Source organism: Sporisorium graminicola, chromosome SGRAM_15, assembly GCF_005498985.1.
Source record: "Sporisorium graminicola strain CBS 10092 chromosome SGRAM_15, whole genome shotgun sequence".
NCBI classification, from domain to species: domain Eukaryota; kingdom Fungi; phylum Basidiomycota; class Ustilaginomycetes; order Ustilaginales; family Ustilaginaceae; genus Sporisorium; species Sporisorium graminicola.
In genome coordinates, this window is record NC_043725.1 from 142,250 (window position 1) to 162,425 (window position 20,176).

At 57.9% G+C, this 20,176-nt stretch overlaps 9 protein-coding genes across 9 annotated transcripts; 3 read left to right on the top strand and 6 right to left on the bottom strand.

Moving 5' to 3' along the window:
• Positions 1 to 325: 325 nt before the first annotated feature.
• On the bottom strand, positions 326 to 3,382 carry EX895_002485 (uncharacterized protein; the record flags this gene model as incomplete). Its single annotated transcript, XM_029883084.1, has 1 exon — positions 326 to 3,382. One exon carries the CDS (start codon positions 3,380 to 3,382, stop codon positions 326 to 328), a length of 3,057 nt encoding a protein of 1,018 aa, XP_029740482.1.
• Positions 3,383 to 3,999: 617 nt separating this feature from the next.
• EX895_002486 (uncharacterized protein) lies at positions 4,000 to 6,276 on the top strand (the record flags this gene model as incomplete). The annotated part of the gene is made up of 1 exon (XM_029883085.1): positions 4,000 to 6,276. The coding sequence occupies one exon, from the start codon at positions 4,000 to 4,002 to the stop codon at positions 6,274 to 6,276; it is 2,277 nt and encodes a 758-aa protein (XP_029740483.1).
• A 65-nt stretch (positions 6,277 to 6,341) lies between these two features.
• EX895_002487 (uncharacterized protein) lies at positions 6,342 to 7,445 on the bottom strand (the record flags this gene model as incomplete). Its single annotated transcript, XM_029883086.1, has 1 exon — positions 6,342 to 7,445. The coding sequence occupies one exon, from the start codon at positions 7,443 to 7,445 to the stop codon at positions 6,342 to 6,344; it is 1,104 nt and encodes a 367-aa protein (XP_029740484.1).
• Positions 7,446 to 7,822: 377 nt separating this feature from the next.
• EX895_002488 (uncharacterized protein) lies at positions 7,823 to 9,848 on the bottom strand (the record flags this gene model as incomplete). The annotated part of the gene is made up of 2 exons (XM_029883087.1): positions 7,823 to 9,551; positions 9,643 to 9,848. The coding sequence occupies 2 exons, from the start codon at positions 9,846 to 9,848 to the stop codon at positions 7,823 to 7,825; spliced, it is 1,935 nt and encodes a 644-aa protein (XP_029740485.1).
• A 1,359-nt stretch (positions 9,849 to 11,207) lies between these two features.
• EX895_002489 (uncharacterized protein) lies at positions 11,208 to 12,437 on the bottom strand (the record flags this gene model as incomplete). The annotated part of the gene is made up of 3 exons (XM_029883088.1): positions 11,208 to 11,281; positions 11,909 to 12,089; positions 12,414 to 12,437. The coding sequence occupies 3 exons, from the start codon at positions 12,435 to 12,437 to the stop codon at positions 11,208 to 11,210; spliced, it is 279 nt and encodes a 92-aa protein (XP_029740486.1).
• A 1,209-nt stretch (positions 12,438 to 13,646) lies between these two features.
• Positions 13,647 to 15,025, top strand: EX895_002490 (uncharacterized protein; the record flags this gene model as incomplete). The annotated part of the gene is made up of 3 exons (XM_029883089.1): positions 13,647 to 13,698; positions 14,057 to 14,230; positions 14,745 to 15,025. The coding sequence occupies 3 exons, from the start codon at positions 13,647 to 13,649 to the stop codon at positions 15,023 to 15,025; spliced, it is 507 nt and encodes a 168-aa protein (XP_029740487.1).
• A 311-nt stretch (positions 15,026 to 15,336) lies between these two features.
• On the bottom strand, positions 15,337 to 16,044 carry EX895_002491 (uncharacterized protein; the record flags this gene model as incomplete). The annotated part of the gene is made up of 1 exon (XM_029883090.1): positions 15,337 to 16,044. The coding sequence occupies one exon, from the start codon at positions 16,042 to 16,044 to the stop codon at positions 15,337 to 15,339; it is 708 nt and encodes a 235-aa protein (XP_029740488.1).
• Positions 16,045 to 16,695: 651 nt separating this feature from the next.
• On the bottom strand, positions 16,696 to 17,408 carry EX895_002492 (uncharacterized protein; the record flags this gene model as incomplete). The annotated part of the gene is made up of 2 exons (XM_029883091.1): positions 16,696 to 16,741; positions 16,831 to 17,408. 2 exons carry the CDS (start codon positions 17,406 to 17,408, stop codon positions 16,696 to 16,698), a joined length of 624 nt encoding a protein of 207 aa, XP_029740489.1.
• Positions 17,409 to 18,297: 889 nt separating this feature from the next.
• EX895_002493 (uncharacterized protein) lies at positions 18,298 to 20,019 on the top strand (the record flags this gene model as incomplete). Its single annotated transcript, XM_029883092.1, has 1 exon — positions 18,298 to 20,019. One exon carries the CDS (start codon positions 18,298 to 18,300, stop codon positions 20,017 to 20,019), a length of 1,722 nt encoding a protein of 573 aa, XP_029740490.1.
• Between the last annotated feature and the right edge of the window lie 157 nt (positions 20,020 to 20,176).

Genomic DNA, 20,176 nt, shown 5'->3' on the forward strand with positions numbered 1-20,176 from the left:
CAATTTTCTGCTTTACTGCCCTGTTAATGCAGTGTGCGCCCGTCGTATATAGGTATTATACCTGCCTTCCATTACTCTCGACTGGAAACGGTATAACTTGACAGCAGGTGAAAGGGGTTCGATTCCCCTCGGGCGCAGTCTTCTTTTGACCTTTTTTTTTTGGCTTTTCACATCAATGACCGTCATTGGCGCTGCCTTCCTCATCAGGCTTCGTATCAGATCAGGCGCCAGGCTGGCATGCGAGTGTACTTGTGCAGTGAAGCAACTGAGACGCAAGATGAATGTGCAAGAGCATTTCGGATTTTCCTCCATAGTGAGAAAGGCGTCAATCCTCGTAGACGCCTGCTACGAGACACAGGTTCCTGGGCGTGAAGTGAACGTCCAGCACGGGCGTCCTCTTGGTATGGAACGTAGCGACGCAATCGGCGCTCGTGCTGGCCAGATCCGCGCCACCGACCTGGGCCGCCGCGGCAGCTGCTGTCAACCCGGCATTTGCCAACTGTCCCACCGCCGGCACAGCTGATGCTCCCGCTCCTCCTGTCGCCACAGCTTGTTGAGCCTCCAATGACCCTTTTGGCGGCGTCTTTCTCGCGCCACCCACCGCGCGCACGTCCCAGCACCTTACACTACAGTCCTCACTGCCCGTGACGAGCAGCGACCCGTCCGCGGAGAAGTCCATGGAATACACGCGCTCGCTGTGGCCCCACATCTTCTTGATCCTCCTTCCACTCGCCAGGTCCCACAACGACACACTCACGTCGTTGACATGCGACCCACTCGATACCGGATCCACGCCATCAACGCCCGCAAATTGCGCCGACGTTCCATTGCCGCTCGCCGCGGACGCAAGGTACCGCCCATCGGGGCTCACCTTGACGCAGGATATCGCCGACTGGTGTCCCACGAACAGCCGCACGCATGCGCCCCTCTGCACGTCCCACAACCGACAACTCCTATCGGACGATCCTGTAGCCAGATACAGACTGTTCGGATGGAACGTGAGGCAGTCGACATCCGACAAATGTCCAGCGTACATGCGCAGCGGGTTGACGCGCTCAGTACTCCACAGCCGCGCCGTCTTGTCCGCGCTCGCCGTGGCAAAGTACGTGCCGATCGGACTCCACTGTACGTCCCACACAGGGTGCTGGTGACCCCGGTACGCCACGAGCGCGCTGTACGTATCCAGGCTCCATAGGCGCGCGGTCGCGTCCGCCGAACAACTCAGCAGATGCCTTGGCGCACTCGCTGAGCCACCCACAGGGTCGAAATCGACTCCGTACACCGGGCCGGAGTGACCTATCAGCCGCCGCGTCGAGTATCCCTCCGCCTCCCTTTGCCTGCCTAGCGTGCGACTATCGCGGATTGACGACAGGTTCGGATTGCCCCGGATCCCGCGTAGCTTCTCGCCCTTCAGCGACCAGACTTGGACGAATGACTCTTCGAACCCGGCCGCCATGAGCGTGATGTCGTCCGAAAATGTCGAGCATGTGATGCCGTCGTCGGCATCGTGGAACGTGTAGGCGCACACCGAGGGCAGAGCAGCCACACGTGCTGCATTGGCTCCTTGCTCGCCCAGCGCGTTGATGCTGGGATCACGTACCCCCGAGGTGAAGGCAGCTGAGGTCGCCGCTGCGGAGCCGGTGAGTAGCGCTGGATCGAGACGAATGCGTTTGCGTGCATCGCGGATGCGTTGCACCTCGCGCTTGACGTCGACGGTGCGGAAGGTGGGAGCTTGAGGTGGAAGGTCGGTGATGCTGGCTGCCAGGAGTCCCACCGAAAAGTCAGGACCAGATGAGCCGGCGGCTGCTCGGGCTTCAGCCGCACTCGCTGGGGGAGCCGTTCCTGCGGCCGACGACGACGGCGGTTCCGACGGACGCACAGATGCTGTCCTCGCCCTCGAAGCAGCATCCTCGTCTTCACCGGCCTCAGTTGGGGCAGCATCCTGCATCGTGGTATCGCCGTCTTGCTGCTGACTCACATCGCCTCCCTCTGCACCTTCTTGGTTCACACCTGCACCACCGGCAGTAGCAGCGTTTGAGGCTTCGACATCTTTGTTCTTGGCTTCGTCTGCTTGCACTGCAGCGGTCGTCTCCTTTTCACGCCGCTCAACTTCCTGCAGCTCCTTCGCAACCTCGTTCTCCAGCCTTTCGGTCAACGGCACCGTCGGATGAAGCTTGAGCTGAGGACCCGCAGCTTTGGCGTTGAACTCGGCGAGTGCGTCTCCCTCCGAGACCGCATTTTTGGCCAAGGAGGAGTGGATGCGACTTCGACCGGATGCACCGGCGGTGATGCTCGAGTACGTCGGACCGGCGCCCGTCAGACCCGTGCCTTCCTCCAGCACGGCAGCGTCGATCTGGTACGGCTGAGCGTGTAGCACCTGGATCCGGCATCTCTCGTTGATGATCTTGAGCATGGCCTCTCTGCCGCGCCTCGCGGGGCCTTCTGCTTCGTCCAAGCCGTTGGCAGAGCCAGAGACTGGTCCACCGCCGTCGGTCAGCCAACCAAGGAGCAGGCTAAAGACGGTGTTGGACATTTTGATGACGTAACGTTCGGATCGGAATCGCTGCGCGAGTGGATCCGACTGAATGTGCGATGGGAGTGCCAGCGATCGAATCTGAGAGAGCAACGCAGTGTGGGTGGGGAGGAACGAGGAGGCGTGGGCTGTGTAGAGGGCAGAGGCAGCCGGACCTTGGCCCATCAAGACAAGGTCGAGGAACGAGTGCACAAAGAGCGGAAGTAAGATAGGCAACAGCTCGGGCTGGTAAATGTCAAGACTTCCTTGGCACCACGACTTGAGCATGGCGAATCCTCTCGCACGGTCTGTAGGGTCGAGAAGGAGTGCCTGCGTGGCAGCAGCCGAGACGTCGCCATCTTCGGCGAACGTGATGTCTGCGTCTGCAGCTGCAGCTGCGTTCTGGGTCTTGTTGCTGGTGGCATCCGCTCCTTCCTTGTCCTTGTCGCCGTCCTTGTCCGCAGGAGTACGCGGGGCATTCTTGGCAGCAAGATCTTCGATACCAACCGTAGGAGCACGACCAAGCACATCGGCAGCTGCAGCCGCTTGCTCGGCGGTCGCACCAGAAGCTAGAGCGTCAAGCTCGGCCTTGAAAGCAGCCTCGACCCGATCAAAGCCGCGTCTTTGGAGATAGGCAAGCACGGCAGCCGTCATGTCCGGGCTGCTAAACACGCTGCCTTTCGAAGCCTCGTTGGCAGGTGCGGCTGAGCTTGCGGCGCCGGATGTGGATGGCAAGGGTGTTGAGGCGTCTTTCGGTGTGTGGATCGTCGAGTCCGAGGGCTTTGCTGGTGTGGACGGCTTGTCCTTGTCGTTGGATGCTGACTTGTCATCCGCTGCCAAGGCGGCGGCGGCAGCAGCAGCAGTGGGCATCCTCGTCTTCGCTCTGTCGCTGTCGGCCAGATGTAAGACTGTTGTGGGTTTCACGGATGGCGCTGCTGCTTTCCCTGTAAGTTTGAACGAATGTGATCCACAGTAACTACACCGCGAGCTGGTGTGAGGAGAGTGCGCGGATGGCAAGATGACAGCTACGAGGAAGGGATGAAGGGCAAGAAGATGAACATCGCAACGCGCCTTTGCGCAAGGCAACACGGATCTCGGGCTACAATTTTGGCGCACCTTTTCCATCAGGAGAGCAGCTTCAATAGTCTAACATCGGTCGCAAAAACCACTCCACCAAAGAGAGAAATCTGGCCGCTGAAAGGCGAGCGGGTAAAAATGCAACTTTTAGCCGATGCGAACTGTCAAAATTGGCGACAATGACGTTGCGTTCTCATTCCGTGGCCATCAGCTAAAGTTTCCCCCTTGGCACGGCACACTGGGATTCGTCATTCCTCTGCCATCCATCTGCCATCCATCTGCCTGTTCCTAGTGTACGACCACCATCCTCACGGCGCCTATCACTTTCTCGCCGGTATCTCGCAGTGCTAATGCTGTGATTGCGATTACTAGGTATATCCTTGTGTTACGATCTGCCAACATTGCCAACCATGTCGACAACAACAGCGACCAACCCAGCGACTGCATCTCCGGCTGCCAAAGTCAACGGCAACGAAGTAAACGGCGAGGTGACCAAATCGGTCAAGTTCGACAACTCCAACGGCAGTCCCACGCTGCAGTCCTCTTCGCGCTTTGCCCGGATGAACGGCATCTCCAACCTCAACGGTAACGGCAACGCAAGCACCAATCGGAATGGCAGCAGCACAACAAGCTCATCCGTCACAAGCAAGATATTTTACCCGCTTTTCCCCGGCATTGTCTCCGCGCTCGATGAGAGCCCCTGGACTTCGGGCTACAACACGCCCACGCTCGGAACCGCGGTCCACAACGTAGCCGAGCGCGCCGAGTCCGCACTGCAGCGTGTGGCCGAGCAGCAACGTGGCGGTCTGCTCTCGCGCGCTGCCCAGTCCACCCTGGGGGTTGCAGACTACTTCGAGCGTCTTCTCCAATGGGAGATCTTCAGTCGCGCCAACGCCATCGGAGGTATCGATAACATGTGGCTCCTCATCGACGGCATCAGCGCCTTTAACCCGGTCTGCACCGCCACCTACACTTTCAAGCAACCCGCCAGCCTGCAAGATCTCAAGCATGCCGTGCTCAAACAGATCGGCCACTTTCCCAAATACAGCCAAAAGCTCGCTGATGTGGGACGCTTCTTCCACGGAACCGTCTTCATCGACGACGAGCAGTTTGACATTGACAACCACATGCGCGCACATACGCTGCCGGGCAACGCGGGCAAGCGCGAGCTCGAGTCGTTTGCTTCCGAGTTTATTGCGAGCAAGTGGGACTACACCAAGCCGCTGTGGGAGGCTGTGGTGCTCGAAAACTTTGTCGATGAGGAAACGGGCTCCAGGGGTGCGTGCGTGATCCGCGGTCATCACACAATGGCCGATGGTCAGGGGTTCGTCATGAGCCAGCTGTTCGTAACCTCGCTTGGGGCCAAGCTCGAGAGCATGATGTCCGAAGGCGCCCAGCTGCTCAGCGATGCCAAGCAGGGCAAGGCGCTGCCCTCGAGGATGAACAAGAAGCTCGCCGCGTTGGATCGATTCCACGGGACTATTGCGCTGCAGCTGGTCATGCTGGCTCTGTACTGGACCAGCTGGGTGGTGTCGTTGGTGACGGATCTGGCAGGCTGCTTCACGTTGGCTGTGTCTACAAGCTTCTTCTTCCTTGCCACGTTTTGGCGCCAGCGGTACGTCACAGCGAGCTACCCTGGCCCGAGGAAGGAGGAAAAGGAGTTCAGCATTTCCAGGTCGTTTACGCTATCGGACGTCAAGCTCGTCTCCAAGGCGTTCTCGGGCGTTCAACCGGGCACGCTGTGGGACAAGGTGCAGGGCGGCAAGCGATACTCGAGGCCGCTGATCGGGACGCACTTGACAGTCAACGACATCATCTGTACCGTCATCGCCGATGTGATCAACGACGAGCTCGAACGCCAAGCTCAACAGCCCGGTCTGCTGAACAAGATCCGACATCTTTCGCACAAGATCCTGCCTTCACCCATCGGCATCATGATCCCCATTTCGATCCGAGAACCGGGCGACTGGTCATTGCGCAACCTTTCCACGGGCGGCATCGCCTACCTCCCGACTACATCCGGCTTGCCAAAGGACGTCAAGCTGTTGCACCGTCGTCTGCACACCACGCATAGCCGCCTGAACATCCTCAAAAACTCGTTGCTACCGAAGATCTTCTTCCATGCGATCCAACTCACGGGCCAACTCCCCGCCATCTTCCCGATCCCGTTCGGCCTGCTCCCCAAACACCCGTGGAACGTGCTGCGCTGGCCGACGGTCTGGGTGACTGAGCGCATCTTGACCTCGTTCACCGCGGTGGTGACCAACGTGCCGTGTCCGTCCAAGCAGCGCATCAAGCTGGCGGGGCAGGAGGTGGTCAGGTGGACTGCGCTGCCGCCACAGGCGGGCAAGGGCACGTTGGGCATCGGCATCTGCTCGTACGGTGGCGATTTCAGTATTTCCATCTCGGCGGATAGGGTTGAAGGAAGTGAGGGTGTAGCGGCGAGGTTGACGGATAAGTTCGAGAGGAGGTGGAACGACTATGTCGAGGTGAGTCGCAATTTGATCCGGCAGACGGGATCTGAGAAGGGGGAGAGAGCGAAGCGGTCGAGTTCGCGCACGGCATCGGATGCGAGTAGCGCAAAGAGGAGGAGAAGGTCGTCAGGTAGTGCTTCTTCCGTTTCGTCGTCGTCGGCTGCTTCGGGTACCGATGGTTCCGCAACCGCCAAGGAGGAGAAGCAAGAATAACTTCTTTGACGATGCCCGATCAGGTTGGTATAGCTTCCAATTGACACTACATTCGCTGTTGGCGCCTACGCTTGGAACTGCGCGGCAACAAGTATGACGCGTGCGATCGTCTCTGTGATTGGCTTGTATGCTGTCCACGCGTTTGTGACCGTGCCTAATGAACGAGCGGAAGAGACGGCTCGATGTGTTTGAGTGAGAACATCGGCGGATAGAGAACGGAAGATGGGATATGCGCTTGGAGTTGTCGAAGAGATTGATTCGGCGACCGCACCCAGAGTGAGCGCTGCCAACTCAACGGTCTTGAGCTCTGCCTCTGGTGTTTCTGCCGTCTCTGCTGACTCGGAGCTGGATCGAGGAGCGTACGAGACAGAAGCGTCGACGAGCGCTTTGACCAGCTGGGCCACTTGGACTTCTAGCGTGAACGCTTCTGGTGTGAAGGTGACGATGCGGGCCTTGATGTGTTTGAGCTGCACCGTTGGCGGGAAGAGCCCTTTGTCGACGGTGGTTTTGAGGTAGCTGCGCAGCGCGGCGAGGTAGCTCTGCACAGCTTGGGGTGTGGTCGGTGGTGGAATGTTCTGCTGCTGTGTGGAGAGGATGGTGTTGGGAGGGTTTTGTGAGGGCAGGAAGGCAGAGATGTCGACGTCCTCTTTCGACTTTTCTTGCTGCGCCTCTTCGCTCTTGTCCGTGCCGGATGGTGGCTTGGCAACCGCTGTATACCGTGGTGGGACTGGTGGCCCCCAAGTATTGACCTCGAGCACCTTTTCCTGCTCGACAAAGAGCCTCCTCTTTTTCCTTACCCTCAACAGCCTCGCGCTTTCATCTCCCTGCTGCATCAGCCTCTCTGCCAGCTGGAGCGCGCTCCCGACCGAGGCGCCGTCCTGCACTCTCCCCACCAGCTCGCTCGCTACGCGAAATGCGTGGTCCACATTCGCACGGTAGCGTTGCATGCTTTCGCCAGGCACGGCTTCTTGCACGGGCAAAAGTGGCGTCAAGAGGGTGGGGAGCAGGTGGGTTAGCCCGCCTGGTCGATAGTCGAGAAGTGGGATGAGCTGTTGGATCTGGGAGAGCGCGATCATGAGCTCGGTGCTGTTGGGTGATGAAGAGGTGGCTGCGGATGCCGTGCTGGTGCTGCCGCCAACATTGGCAGCATCGGTCGGTGCGGCGTCCATCCTTGGATGCGATCAGAAAGCGAGCCAGAAACTGGAAATGAAGCGGAAGAGGGGAATGGCGGTCGATGACGACGGCGGTGGTGGGCAGTTGTCAAGATGCAATGAAGCGGAGCATTTGAAAGAGTTAATCTGCAATCCCGAACGAGGCGCTTTGTGGAGAGTCCCGCGATCCGAAATAATCTCAATTTGACGCCTTCATGAAAGGCCGTGTTGGACAGCCACCCTGAAAGCATTCATTCAGCATATCATCATGTTTCGCTTTCAAACCTGTCCACCACACTCTCGCTCGCTACTACTGGCTCACGCACGAATTGCATGTGACTGACGATTTACACAAGTTCCATCTGAGGAAGATTGAGGCGGAAAGCCAGCCTCTTTTAGCGCGAAGCGGTTGTGTTCTTGGCCCAGACCTGCTCGGCGTAGAGCGGGTAGATGTCCTGCGTGGTGTACTGGTTGTAGGCTGCCACATCACTGAGTGAGTACGTCTTGTCGGTCTGCACGCCGTTGAGAATCCTCACCACGTTCTTGGCGATAAAGTCGAGGAAGATGACGTCGACCGTGTCGTTGTCGCTGACGTTCTTACCCGTGACGGGGCTTTGGACGTAGTCAGGCACCGACGCGTACGGGATGGCGGTGTGCACCGTGTCATCGCCATCACCGGGGCACTGGTCCTTGGTCACGTACCCGAGCGTGCGGTTGGCCTGAGCCTCAGCCGCTCGAGCATCGAGCTTCGCCAAGTCCCTAGCTGCTGCCGTGTTGGCGGTAGCAAACACGTGCTGGTCCTTCATCCATCGGTTGTAGATGTGCGAAACGTGACCTTTAGCGTAAAGCTCCTTCTCGCTGTCCTCCGCCTCGATATCGCGCCTGCGGCTGGTAGCTTGCGCCACCTTGTCCCCGTTGAGCTTGTGGATGATCTGACTAGCGTACTTGTAAGGCACATCCTTGATGTACTGGAAAGCGTCGGTAAAAGGCGAGACGATGTACTGGTCGTTCTTGGTGAAAGGTCCGGCGTACAGATCGAATCGCTGCGAGCCCGAGTTGGCAATTACGATGTTGGGCACACCTTTGCGGTCAGGGTTGGACGTCGAGATGACGGTGGGCAGCACCTTGTTGGTCATAAAGTTGATCAGCGACGACGAGTCGTTGATGGGCACACGCTGCAGGTAGTAGTCCTGAGGAGCAGTGCCATAGACATGGGACAGGTTCCAGGCCTCAGCGACCTGGTTCATCTGCTTGGTGATCTTCTTGCCCAACGCCGTGTCGAACTTTTCGGGCTTGGAAGCGAGCCCGGCGTGGTAGGCGTAGTTGCGGCGATTGGCGTCGATGTAGCTACGGCTGAAGGTGGGACCAGACTGGGTGAAGTTCATCGACATCCAGCCGATGGTCTCAAGGTATCGGCCCGACTCGAGGCCCATCGAGTATTTGTCGTACTGGGTGCAGTCGCGAATGTGCGAGTGTCCACCGAGCACCATGATGGGCGTGGTCGGGTGCACCTTGCGGACGGCATCGACGACGACGGGGAACTGGTCCTTGCGGACGGGCATGTGCCCAGCGATCAAAAACACATCAGGCTCCTCCTTGATGGCGTCAGCAAACCAGGGCTCGAGCACCATCTTGGCCGGGTCCTGCACGGTGATTCCGTTGTCCGCGCCCGTAAAGTTGAAAAGCACGCCGAGCGATGTCACCTTTCGCCCGCTGTGGGTCTTGAACTTGACGAAGCGCTCGCCGAACGTGTAGGTGACGTTGCTGCCTCCGCGAGGACCTGCGTGGCTGATGTTGACGTTAGAGCCAAGGTAGCGACCGTGCGTCTTGGGCACAAACTCGGTCAAGGTGTTCCATGCATTTTCGTACTTGTACAGCTCGTGGTTGCCGACGGCCAAGAGGTCAAAGTCGACCTTGGCGTGGAACTGGTTCGAGGTCTGCCCGTCGACCTGACCAGCAGGGTAACCGTCGCTGAGACCAGCACCGTCGTGCAAATCTCCCGAGTCGACGAGGAGCAGATCGACGCCTTTCTTCTTGGCGAGCTTTCGTATGTGAGCGACAAACGATGCAAAGTCGCCCCAGTCGCCCGAATAGTTGGGTTCGGGCTCACTCTTTTTCATATGCCTAGCAGACGGGGAAATAAGGAGGAGAAAAAACAGTCGTCAGCGATGCAAAACATGGAGAAGGAGCACATCAGTGTGTTCCAGCGACTCACCCTTGGTACCACCCATGTATATCTGTAGTGGCCAGCACAGCGATGTCTCCCCAAGTCAAATCGCGAAGGAGACTGTCGGCGCCGCTGGGCTGGATGGAATGTTCGGGATGACGAGGAGCAAGACCTTGGGCATGGTCGATGCCAGGGCAAGCCGACACTGCGCCCGCGAGGGCCACGACGGCCGAAAGAAGGCTGTTGAGCAACATTCTGACAGGTTGCGATGCCGTGTTTTTCAGAATGAAGTAGGTAAGGAGGGGGATCGTAGAGAGGAGCGACGATGTCGTGTGCAAAAACCTCGCAGGCCTTATATCCTCATCCAAACCAGGAACAATCCTGCACCCCCGCTTCGTTTCATTGCCACCACCGTGGGCAGCCGACGGGAACACTCTAGTCTGCAGGTGGGGTGGGGGCGTTATGACCGCAAATCAAATGGAAGAAGGTGATCCGAGCAGAGTTTGGCTAATGCGCTAAGCGAGAACCGGCGTGCATGAGCGAAAATGTGTTATCTTTTTGACAAAAGCGGCAATGCAGAGAGAGAAATCGTCTCAATCTCTGACAACACAGCATAGCTGTCCAAGAAACAGCGATAACGGGTGCTCGGGAAGGCAAAGCCTTCATGCCAAGCATCAGCTGCACCTCTTGCTTCGCAGACCAGCCCCTTCACGATCAACAGCGAGTTCTCCTGTGGGATCCGAAAAGTGAACCAGCGAGAGTCGACGCTGTGGCAAAGCGTAGGTAGAGTATGGCCGAGGTGGGCGAAGAAAGTGGACATGAATTGCCGGCGGATTCGCAACGTGCGCTCTTTGAACGGCAGACTCGGGGAAAAAGGCGGCGGAACGTTCCATCCAAACGGAGTGCACGCCTTTCTTGACGAGCAATCGACAACAATCTCCTAGCAACAAGGCTCGGTCGGACATCGCCGTCTCTCTGCAATCTTCGCTCTTGACCCACCTGGCCTCCAGATCCAAGTGGGGTTCACTCAGCGTCCGAGCGCCACGGCGACCAGCGTGCCGTATCTATACAAGCCCACGTTCACCCGATCGGTAGCCGACAGACACTTTGACAATCGTGATGCGTCTCAGCTCAGCTCGGCTCGCAACGCACGATCCCCCTCTACTTCCCCAAGTCCCGAGTTCATGGTTCTGTTACAAACCCACTCTTCTATCTGCGGCCATAGAACCTTGAAAGCACCGCATCCCGTCCGATCTGCGAAGTTAAGCAAGGTATCGCCTAGTCAGTACTGCGGTGGGGGACCACGCGGGAATCCTAGGTGCTGCAGTTCTCTTCTTCTTTTTGCTCGTCATCAGCCTTTCTTCTTTTGCTGCCACGTACACCAACCAGCATCACGTCTCAGTTCAGACTTGCACCACAAAGATGCCTTCAACGACGTGGACGACCATGATGAACATCAACGCGTCTGAACCGCACGGGTCTTGATCGGCAACAACCAACTCTTCGCGCAGCAAGACCAGAAAGCGAGCGCAAAAGGCTTTTGTAGATTGCTACCACGAATCTAAGAGTATGTGCATGTTTGCGTGCATATGCGCAAGTGTGAGTGGCTGCGTTTACTTGCTGTCCTGCTCGAGCTTGGTCAAAAACTTTTCCAAGTCGAAGGCTGGGTTCTCGGGATCGGAGACAACTGTCGTCAAGGAAATGATGGATACGAAGGCGATGCCAAGTCAGTATGTAAGCTCGACTAGAGACAGAGAGACAGAGAGACCAAAGTCCAGGCAGCGAGCCGAGATCGAGAGCTTTGGGAGAGGAAAAGGCAGTGATGGGCAAAGCTGCCGTTCGCGATGCACGAAGCAGTATGGCAGAGGCGCCAATCAACGCTTCCGTGGTGAGAGCGGGCATGCTGAGCGAACGGCCGCCAGTGGCTGCCATCAGAGTCAAATAAGCCCACTTTCTGCTTGGCCGACGACGGGTTTCACTGTGAGGGCGTGGCCAGGGCCGTGGCTCGGCTTTCCCGAACGTGTGCCTTTCGGTCGCATGAATGCCCTTCTTCTTGCAGCCACTCATAACAGAACCAAAGCAAGGCAACAGTAACGCAAGACGATGCAATCGCCGCTCCACTCCTCTTTCGTCTTTCCCTTTTAGTGCCGCCTCGATGCTTCCACCGAAGCCACTGAGGCATCCGACGCAACCTCAGCTGCGCCCGCACGCCATCGGCATTTGGAGATCCAGTCCTCAACTGTAATAATCTCTCTCCAACCCTCGTGTTGCTGCTCGACCTCGGCCATGATGCTTTGTCGCGTCGCATACTCACCTCCAGTATCGCTCTGCTTTGCGACGAGACGGTTCTTGTACGCCTCCTTTGCCTTTTGGATGAGCTGCTCCTTGTGCTTGTACTCGGCGTGAGCAGCCTTGGCGTCTGCCTTTGCCTGCAATGTCCTGCGGTGCAGAATGCCGTATCCGATACCACCGACGAGTGCCGAGTAGCGGACCACCTGTGATTGCAAATGCCGCCATACCGGAGGAGGAGGGGGAGGTAGTTCCGTTGCGCAAAACGAGAATCCACGCGTGAGGAAACAGGGTGTGCATTCGAGGAAGCGGCGTATTTCGCATCGAGCGAACGAGGGTAGGATGATAATGATGTGAGAGGTAGGCAAAGAGCAATGGAGGTCAGCAGGCTGGAGTCAAACAAAGAGTAACCGGTTCGAGGTTGCTACTCGAGTCGAATCGAGTCTCGTATCGATGCGTGTCTAGGAGACTCTGTCGGGTCTGCAAGCAAGGCGGTCTGGCGTCCAAACCCCGAGGGTGGCGATACCTACGTTCAGGACTGGAGAGCTCGACATGATGTGTGAATGTGAATGTGAACGGAGACCGAACCGAAAGAGAAGATGCCCCGAGGATGAAACCTTGAACGAATGCGAGGGCACGATTGAATGTGCTTCTTAGGACGCCAGCGATGGAGAGTGATCCCAGGTGGAAATGAGGTGACAACAAAGGGTGTGGTGTGGGGAAGATCAAAAGCAAGCTTGATGGGTTTTGGCAAACACCACCAACGACGACCAGAGAGAGCATCCCAGAGGCTCCGCACGAATATCGGCACATGGAACTCACACTCTCTCGCACAGAGCGAGCGGCGATGTGATTTCTAAACCCTCGCTCGCTCGAAACTCCAAGTTGTCTGGCAGCGGGCCGCTTCCGATTTTGGCGCTATTTGGCCTGGATTTCTTCTTGAAAAGTTGCTCTCTACCTGTTCCTTCCGTTAATCCTTGTTGAGTTTCGAGTCGGAATACAAAACTTCAAGTCAATAATGCCCGTCGACAGAATTCAAAGAGATTGCAAATTCAAAACTTCTAAAAGCAATAATATGTGAGATCGGCGCGAAACAACAAGCGGACAAGTCGAACAAGATTGGTATCTTTGTTAGAGCGGCATCGAAGTGCGGCTTTGTGCCCAAGCGAAGACCAGCTGCGGCGTCCTCCAATCAGTGTCCGGTCGCTTCCCGGTCTCATTCTGAGCAGGGTCAGCCAACAATGCAGCCTAGAAATGAAAGATTCTTCTGTGTTAGGCATACCTTCATTTCAATCGACAGTTGGCTGAACACCGTGTCGATACGAGGTGGCAAGCAGAAGCACTGCGGCAGGTCAGGCGACCGAAGTGAATCGCTTCGAGTGCAGGAAGGCGTCTGTTTCTGATCACCTCTATCTCTCTCTTGCTGAAAATAAGAAGAAAGTCGTTGCAACGAGAGAAAGTGCGAAAATTGAAAATGGCACAGACCGACAGACAGACAGACAAACGGCCGAGAAGAAGCACCTGCACTATGCAGAGCGGGGGTTAGAACGCAGCGTCAGGCCGAAGCGCAGAGAAGCAAAGCAAAACGACAAGCGTCTCTTGGCCACGCCCTTGCGCCCGCTCGAGGTGCACATTGGGTTGTCTGGGTCCGTTGTCATCGTTCTCATCATTCGTCGTCGTCGTTGAACGCTCTACTCCACCATTACCATCTCGCTTCCCTCGTTCGGCATCTTCCGTTCCTTTCTCCTCTTCGTTTCTTCAATATGGTTCTCAACCAGGAAAAGCTCGCAAAGCTGCAGGCTGCCAGCCGAACTGGTAGGTTTTCTCATGATCCCGACTCCCTTCGGTCCCGCTGCGACAAGGAGGTTCTGCAACTCGGCGAGCGTCGGCCTCCTCTGGCTCTGCATCGATTCTCCTACTCTACATGACTGTAACCCAGCACGGTACATCCCGCCGAAGCCCGCAGGCGGTATTCATGGACACTACTGACTCGACTGTTCTCCTTGTTTCTTCACCTTATCGCTTCCACGCACCTCGTACTTGGATCATCTCTCGCATGCACTTGATCTGCATCTCATGGTACCCAACCGGACATTGCTCTACGCGTCACCGCTAACAACACTCTGGAAAACACTTGGGCATGTTACATGCACGTTCTAACATCGATCCACAGGCGGCAAGGGTACCCCTCGTCGTAAGGTGGCGCCCAAGCCCAAGGGCCCCGGTGGTGAGGACCCCAAGCTGCAGGCTGCGCTCAAGAAGCTCCAGGTAGAGCCCGTCTCTGGTATCGAGGAGGTCAACATGTTCAAGGAGGACGGCAACGTCCTTCACTTTGCTGCTCCCAAGGGTGAGTTCTCTAGAGAAAAACTGTTACACCGTACTCGAATGCGCCGTCTAGCGCCGATCAGCGAGTCAAACACCTTTCGACATTGCATGGGCCAACATAGAGCCGAGGGATCGGATCTTGTACCGAATTCAATAGCCAGGGCGACATAGCGCAGACGCATGGCAGGCAATCTCGACCACTGCATTGCAAAATCATCTGGATTGGAAGGAGCGCAGGACAAAGCCAAGGCTCAGTCATGGTCCAACCCGGCCAGCATCGGAGCGTTCAGGTAGGAGGTGGGAAATGGAACTTGAATCGGAGAAGCCTTGTCATCGACACGGGCTTTGCGGCCACATTCAAATCCGAGGCAGTCTGGTGCCGGCATGGAAGCAACCCGCTCATTCGCGACCCTGCAGGAGAACATCTCGTTTCGGATGTGCCGGTGTTCGAGACGGTGTAACGGTGGCTTCACATTACAATGCCGTGGGCGCACACGCTGACGATTCTTTCATCTTTGCTTGACCAACTCAAACAGTCCACGGCCTTCCCACCAGCAACACCTTCGCCGTGTACGGCAACGGTGTCGACAAGGAGCTCACCGAGCTTGTTCCCGGCATCCTCAACCAGCTCGGCCCTGACTCGCTCGCCTCGCTGCGCAAGCTCGCCGAATCGTACCAGGCCATGAACGCCCAACACGCCGCTTCGCAAGCCGCTACTGCCGGCGATGCTGGCAAGGACGACGACGATGTGCCCGATGTCGTGGAGAACTTTGACGAGGCCGACAAGAAGGAGACCGAGGTCGACAAGCTCGACTAAATGTAGCCGAAGGGCGCGCTCACCGCACCCGCTTCTTTTTTCTTCTCCGTGTACTATCTTAGCTTCGGGCTTTCTCGTAATGAGGAGGGGAAGGTGGGGTGCAAGGGCCATTTGCATGGCCTCATCGCTTGTTCTTCTTTGCTTGGCTGGTCTGCAGCTGACTTCACACACCCAAAAATGACCCACACAAACCGTTGTTGCACAAGATAGATTTTTTCCTCGGTATTGCGTATCAGCCGAGCACCTGTTTGTGAAGGCAAACGGCTGTAAAGCAGGAATGAGACACGGCGGGCGCTGTACCATTCTGCTCATCAGTCGGTGATGGTGAACCGATGCGTGGCTCCCTTGCGCAACACATTCTGATACGATGGCAGCTGCGCCAAGCGCTTGAGCCACGCGAGGGTGTTTGGCCAGTTGTCGCGCGTCTTTCCCTCGGAGGTGATGGCGGTATCCATGCCGAACGTGTACTCTGCGGAGAAGGCGCACATGATGTCCGCTGCCGTCAGCCTTCCGCCAACCAAGTAGCCGCCCTTGCCCTCTGCCAGCGCGGCCTCGAGCAGGTTCAAATTATTGTGCACGTTACCCGCCATCTTCGCTTCGATCCCCTTCGCCGTATCCGCATCTGCGAACCAGCGTGGGTAGACCGCGGCGAGGGTGTGCACCATCATGCCTTCGCTGAACGAGATCCACGCGTCGACGTCGGCGCGCTCCTGCCAGTCGCCCTCGGTCCCGAGCAGTTCCAACCGCCCGCGCTGCGCGCCGTACCGCTCCACGAGGTACCTCACTATCGCAGCGGACTCGGAGACACGGATGCCAGAGTCGACGAGGTACGGCGACTTGCCCAGAGGGTTGCCCGAGTCGGTCTTGAGCGTGGCCTCCGCGCGCTTGCCTTCGATGCGCCGATAGGTCTTCAGCGTGTAAGGGAGCGAGAGCTCTTCGAGCACCCAGGCGACGCGGATGGCTCGCGAGTTCTCCAGGTAGTACAGCGTTCGCTCTGTGCTCGCCGACGAGGACGACATGGTAGCTGGAGTCGATTGAGAGCGAGGTCAACGGTGATGGTGGTGGTGTCTCCGACAACAAGTGAGACCAGATTGTGGGACAGGGTGGATCTGTGGGAAGGATAGTGGCTCGAGGAGGTGAAGGCGGAGTAGGTAGAATGAGTCGCCGAACAGGTTTCTCAAATGCGGGGAAGCCCATCAAGCCCATGCTTATTTACGACCAGCTCTTCGTTCCCGTCTCGACTTCTCATACACTCACACACACACACACACTCTCTCTCTCTCTCTCTCTCTCTCTCTTCCGACTCGCTCTTCCTCGCTGATTCGTCGGAGTGCAGTCTACGATACAGCTCTCATAAGCTTGTGCTCCACAACGCACACTGCCAGGCCAACCTCCGTCTGATCTAAGCCCACCCGATTGCAGCTCAAGATCGGGGAGCACACCAACTTGCTGTCCTTTCTGCCGAAAGAAGCAGCCTTCTCGACAGCAGATGGAACTAGCACGCTTTCGACCCACTGTCCGCACGCTATATCGTGCAGCCTGCGCAATCGAACCTCGCACCACCGGCCTGTTGATCCTCACGGCGTTGCGAAACGAGAACGAGCCACCTGACATGTGCCTTTTTTACATTTCTGTATGTACTGTACAGCGAAAGTGGCACCGCTCTGCATTCAAGCGAGCTTGCCCTCGGCCCATCGGTTGGTCTTGAGAGCCATTCTGTACAAGCGAAAAAGCAAAAGATAGAAGCGGCGGGTCAGTTAAAAGAAGCTCGCTCTCTCGGTGCAGCGCAGTACGGGACAACTTACTCGACAGCAGCGGAACCCCAATCCAGGCCGTGGTTGTGACCCTTATTGCTGCCCCGGCCCACACCGCTCCTCTCCAACGCCTGGTCTTCGGTGAGCGCGGTCAGGACGCCCAAGATGACGGGCACGCCCGTGTCCAACCCGATCCTCATCAACCCGGAACAGCACGATTCGGAGATGTATTCAAAGTGCATTGTTGACCCCTTGATCAGCACGCCAATGCCGATCACCGCATCCAGCGCCGCCTTGCTCGGCTTTGTGCCCGTCGTCGGCGTAGAAGGCTTGCTGTTGTCGTCCAGCAGCGACGTGGCGCCCATGAGATCAGACACGTTCGACGAGGCCTGCACCTGCGAGGCCGAGATCAGACGCGAGACGCCAAACGGCAGCTCCCACGATCCGGGCACGCTCTCGATGACGATGTTCTCCGGCTTGACGCCTGCCTTGGTGATGTTCTCGACGCAGCCCTGCACGAGCGGAGTGATGCACTCTTCGTTCCAGCGCGCGTGCACGATTCCGATGCGCAGCTTCTCGGCTCCGGGGAATGAGGTGGGTGCCGGCGCGGGGCCTTTGATGCTTGCCATATTTGCGTGGTGAGTCAAGAGGTGGGTGGTGAGTGTGCGAAAAAGAGTGTTTCGTTGGGTCGGAAGAGGGGGGTGAGAGTGATGATGGATTGGATTCGAACCGATTGGATTGTGAGCGCGGCCGTGCGTTTCCGGTCACACGAAGCAGCTGCGCAAGCATGTGCCGCGGATTCCGAGCGCAGCAGAGCACTGTGATCGGAGTTTTGAAAGCGGCACCCGATGGTGTTCATGCAGCTGGAAACGATTGCATACTGCATCGGGAGCCTTGTTTTCTTTGGTACATGAATAAAAGTGCCAACATTTCCTCGGATCATTTACTGCACAGCATTCTCAAAAAAGCTACGACTGGACGGAGAGAAAATGCCGACACGGTATCGCCAAAGAGATCGCCTATGTAACTCGTCGGGCACCATCCGATCCTAACCTCTCGGTAGAGTTTTGACCGAACATGAGCAGCCATCAGCGAGACGCTCCAAGTCGAAAAGAACCAAGCCGGAGAGAGGTTTTGGTCGATGGCCAGTGCACCTCAAACGCAAGAAACCTAACATCGCCAATACTATATTTGCACGACCCGGAAGTCGCGATTAACCGGAAACCGCTTCTGAGCCGGTCTTGTTTCTCTGCTCCTGTTGCCCCGTTTTTCGCTCTTCGGCCTTTGCGCACGAGCTTTATTCACACTCCACCGCTTCCACTCGACGGCAGCCGATCTTCTTAGCACCTCATCGCCTTGTTGTTTTCGACCATCCTTTTCTTCTACGAGTTCGAGATGATGAGGACGACTTCGCTCCTCCGCACATCTTCCTCCCTCCTCGTGCGTTCGCAACCCTCGACACCAAAAGCAGCAGCTGCCGCCGCAACTCGCCTCTCAATCTCGGCTGCTAGCTACACAATGTCGTACAAGCGCGTCAACACTGCCAACGCTCGGCTCTCGCAAGTTTCTCGTCAATTCCACTCGACCCACCCAGCTGCCATGAGCGCCTCGCCTCCCACCCGCGCTTCGGGTACCTCGAACGGCGGCGCCGGTGGGGACAAGCTCGTCAAGCTGCTCTCGGAAGGCGGACTGCGCACCATCCTGCTCAACCGCGAAAAGGCGCTCAACGCGCTCAACCAGGAGATGGTCGATCTCATCGATCGTGCGCTCGACGAGTGCATCCAGTCATCCAACTGCAACGTCATCCTCCTCCGCGGTGTCGGCCGCGCGCTGTGTTCTGGCGGAGACGTGCTCGCCGTCGTCAAAGCCGCCGATTCGCCTGACGCCAAGACCCGCAACACGGCGTTGGACTTTTTCAGCTCCGAGTTCCAGCTCGACTACAAGATCGCCAGGTTGGGTGAAGCGGCCAACGCGCACAGTGCCGGCCAGGGCGCCGAAGATGCACGCACGCTAGCCAAGAGTAAGGGGGGTGATGTCAAGGCCCCCAAAACGTTTGTGTCGGTTATGGACGGCATCACGATGGGTGGTGGCGTGGGGTTGAGCGTTCATGCTCCGTTCAGGATTGCGACGGAGCGCACGCTGTTTGCGATGCCCGAGACGGGTATCGGTTACTTCCCGGATGTCGGCGTGACGAGGGTGCTCGCTCGACTCGACGGCCGCGTGGGGCAGTACCTCGGAATGACGGGCGCGCGTATCTCGGGCGAGGAAGCATACCTCGTCGGTCTCGCCACGCACTACGTCACCTCGACCAGCATCGACTCCCTCGCTCACCGGCTCAGCACGTTGCCCGCCGAGTCCGCGCTCAACCCGGCCTTGGTCTCCTCTGCTCTCCACGAGTTCTCTGCCGACCCGCTCTCCGCAAAGGACACGCTCGCGAAATCCGCCCTCTTTGGCGACCGCCGCATTGCTCTCGATTACGTCTTCGGCCAGCTCTCGTGCGAGTCGATCTTCGGGTGTCTCGAAGAGATCGCCTCGGGCCAGTCCGACTCGCAAGCCGCAACGGAGCTGGCGCAGCTTGGGTTGGCGTCGATCACGCCCGAGGTGCAGCAGTGGGCGACGACGACGCTCAAGGAGCTCAAGACAAAGTCGCCGCGCTCGCTCAAGGTTACGCACCAGGCGATCCTCGAGGCGCGCAGGTTTGATGTCGAGGAGGCGTTCCGGTTCGACATGCGGCTGGCGACGGCGTTTTGCGATCTGTCGGTGGGGCGCGACTTCTACACGGGTGTGACGCACGTTTTGGAGCGCGACCCGGCGACGGGCAAGAGGCGGACAGGCGTTGCGGATTGGGACCCGCGCTCGCTGGACCAGGTCAAGGACTCGCAGGTCCGCGCGCTGTTCTTTGCAGACCTCGAAACCGCGCGCAGTGCAGGCTTGAAGCTCGACCTACCCCAGCTGCCCAGCATCCCGCAGCCCGCCAGCAGCAAAGAGGCGCGACAGGCACGCGACAGTCTTCTCCGCGGCAAAGGCCCCCTGAAGTGGGAACAGAGCCACAACGTCTTTGCGCTTCCCAGCGAGGCCGAGTGCGCAGCCCTCCTCGAGGGCAGCCACCCCGCCGCTGCCGCCGTCGTCCCCGACAGCAGCGAGCTGGTGGAGTGCCTCAAACGGCACAAGGGCGATTTGCCCGGGTTGGAGTTCAAGGTCCGCGACTGGCTGGAGCGTGTGCAGCGTCAGAAGAAGTAAGTTAAGTTAGCCGGATGCAATTCGAAGGTGTCGATGTCGAAAGAGAGATAGAGAGAGAGTGTGTGTGTGTGTGCGCTCGCGCGTTAGCGTGTGTGGTCTGTACTCTGCCTCATGTGGTTAGCGGCCGTTCGACACGGTGACCGAGGAGACTGCTGCT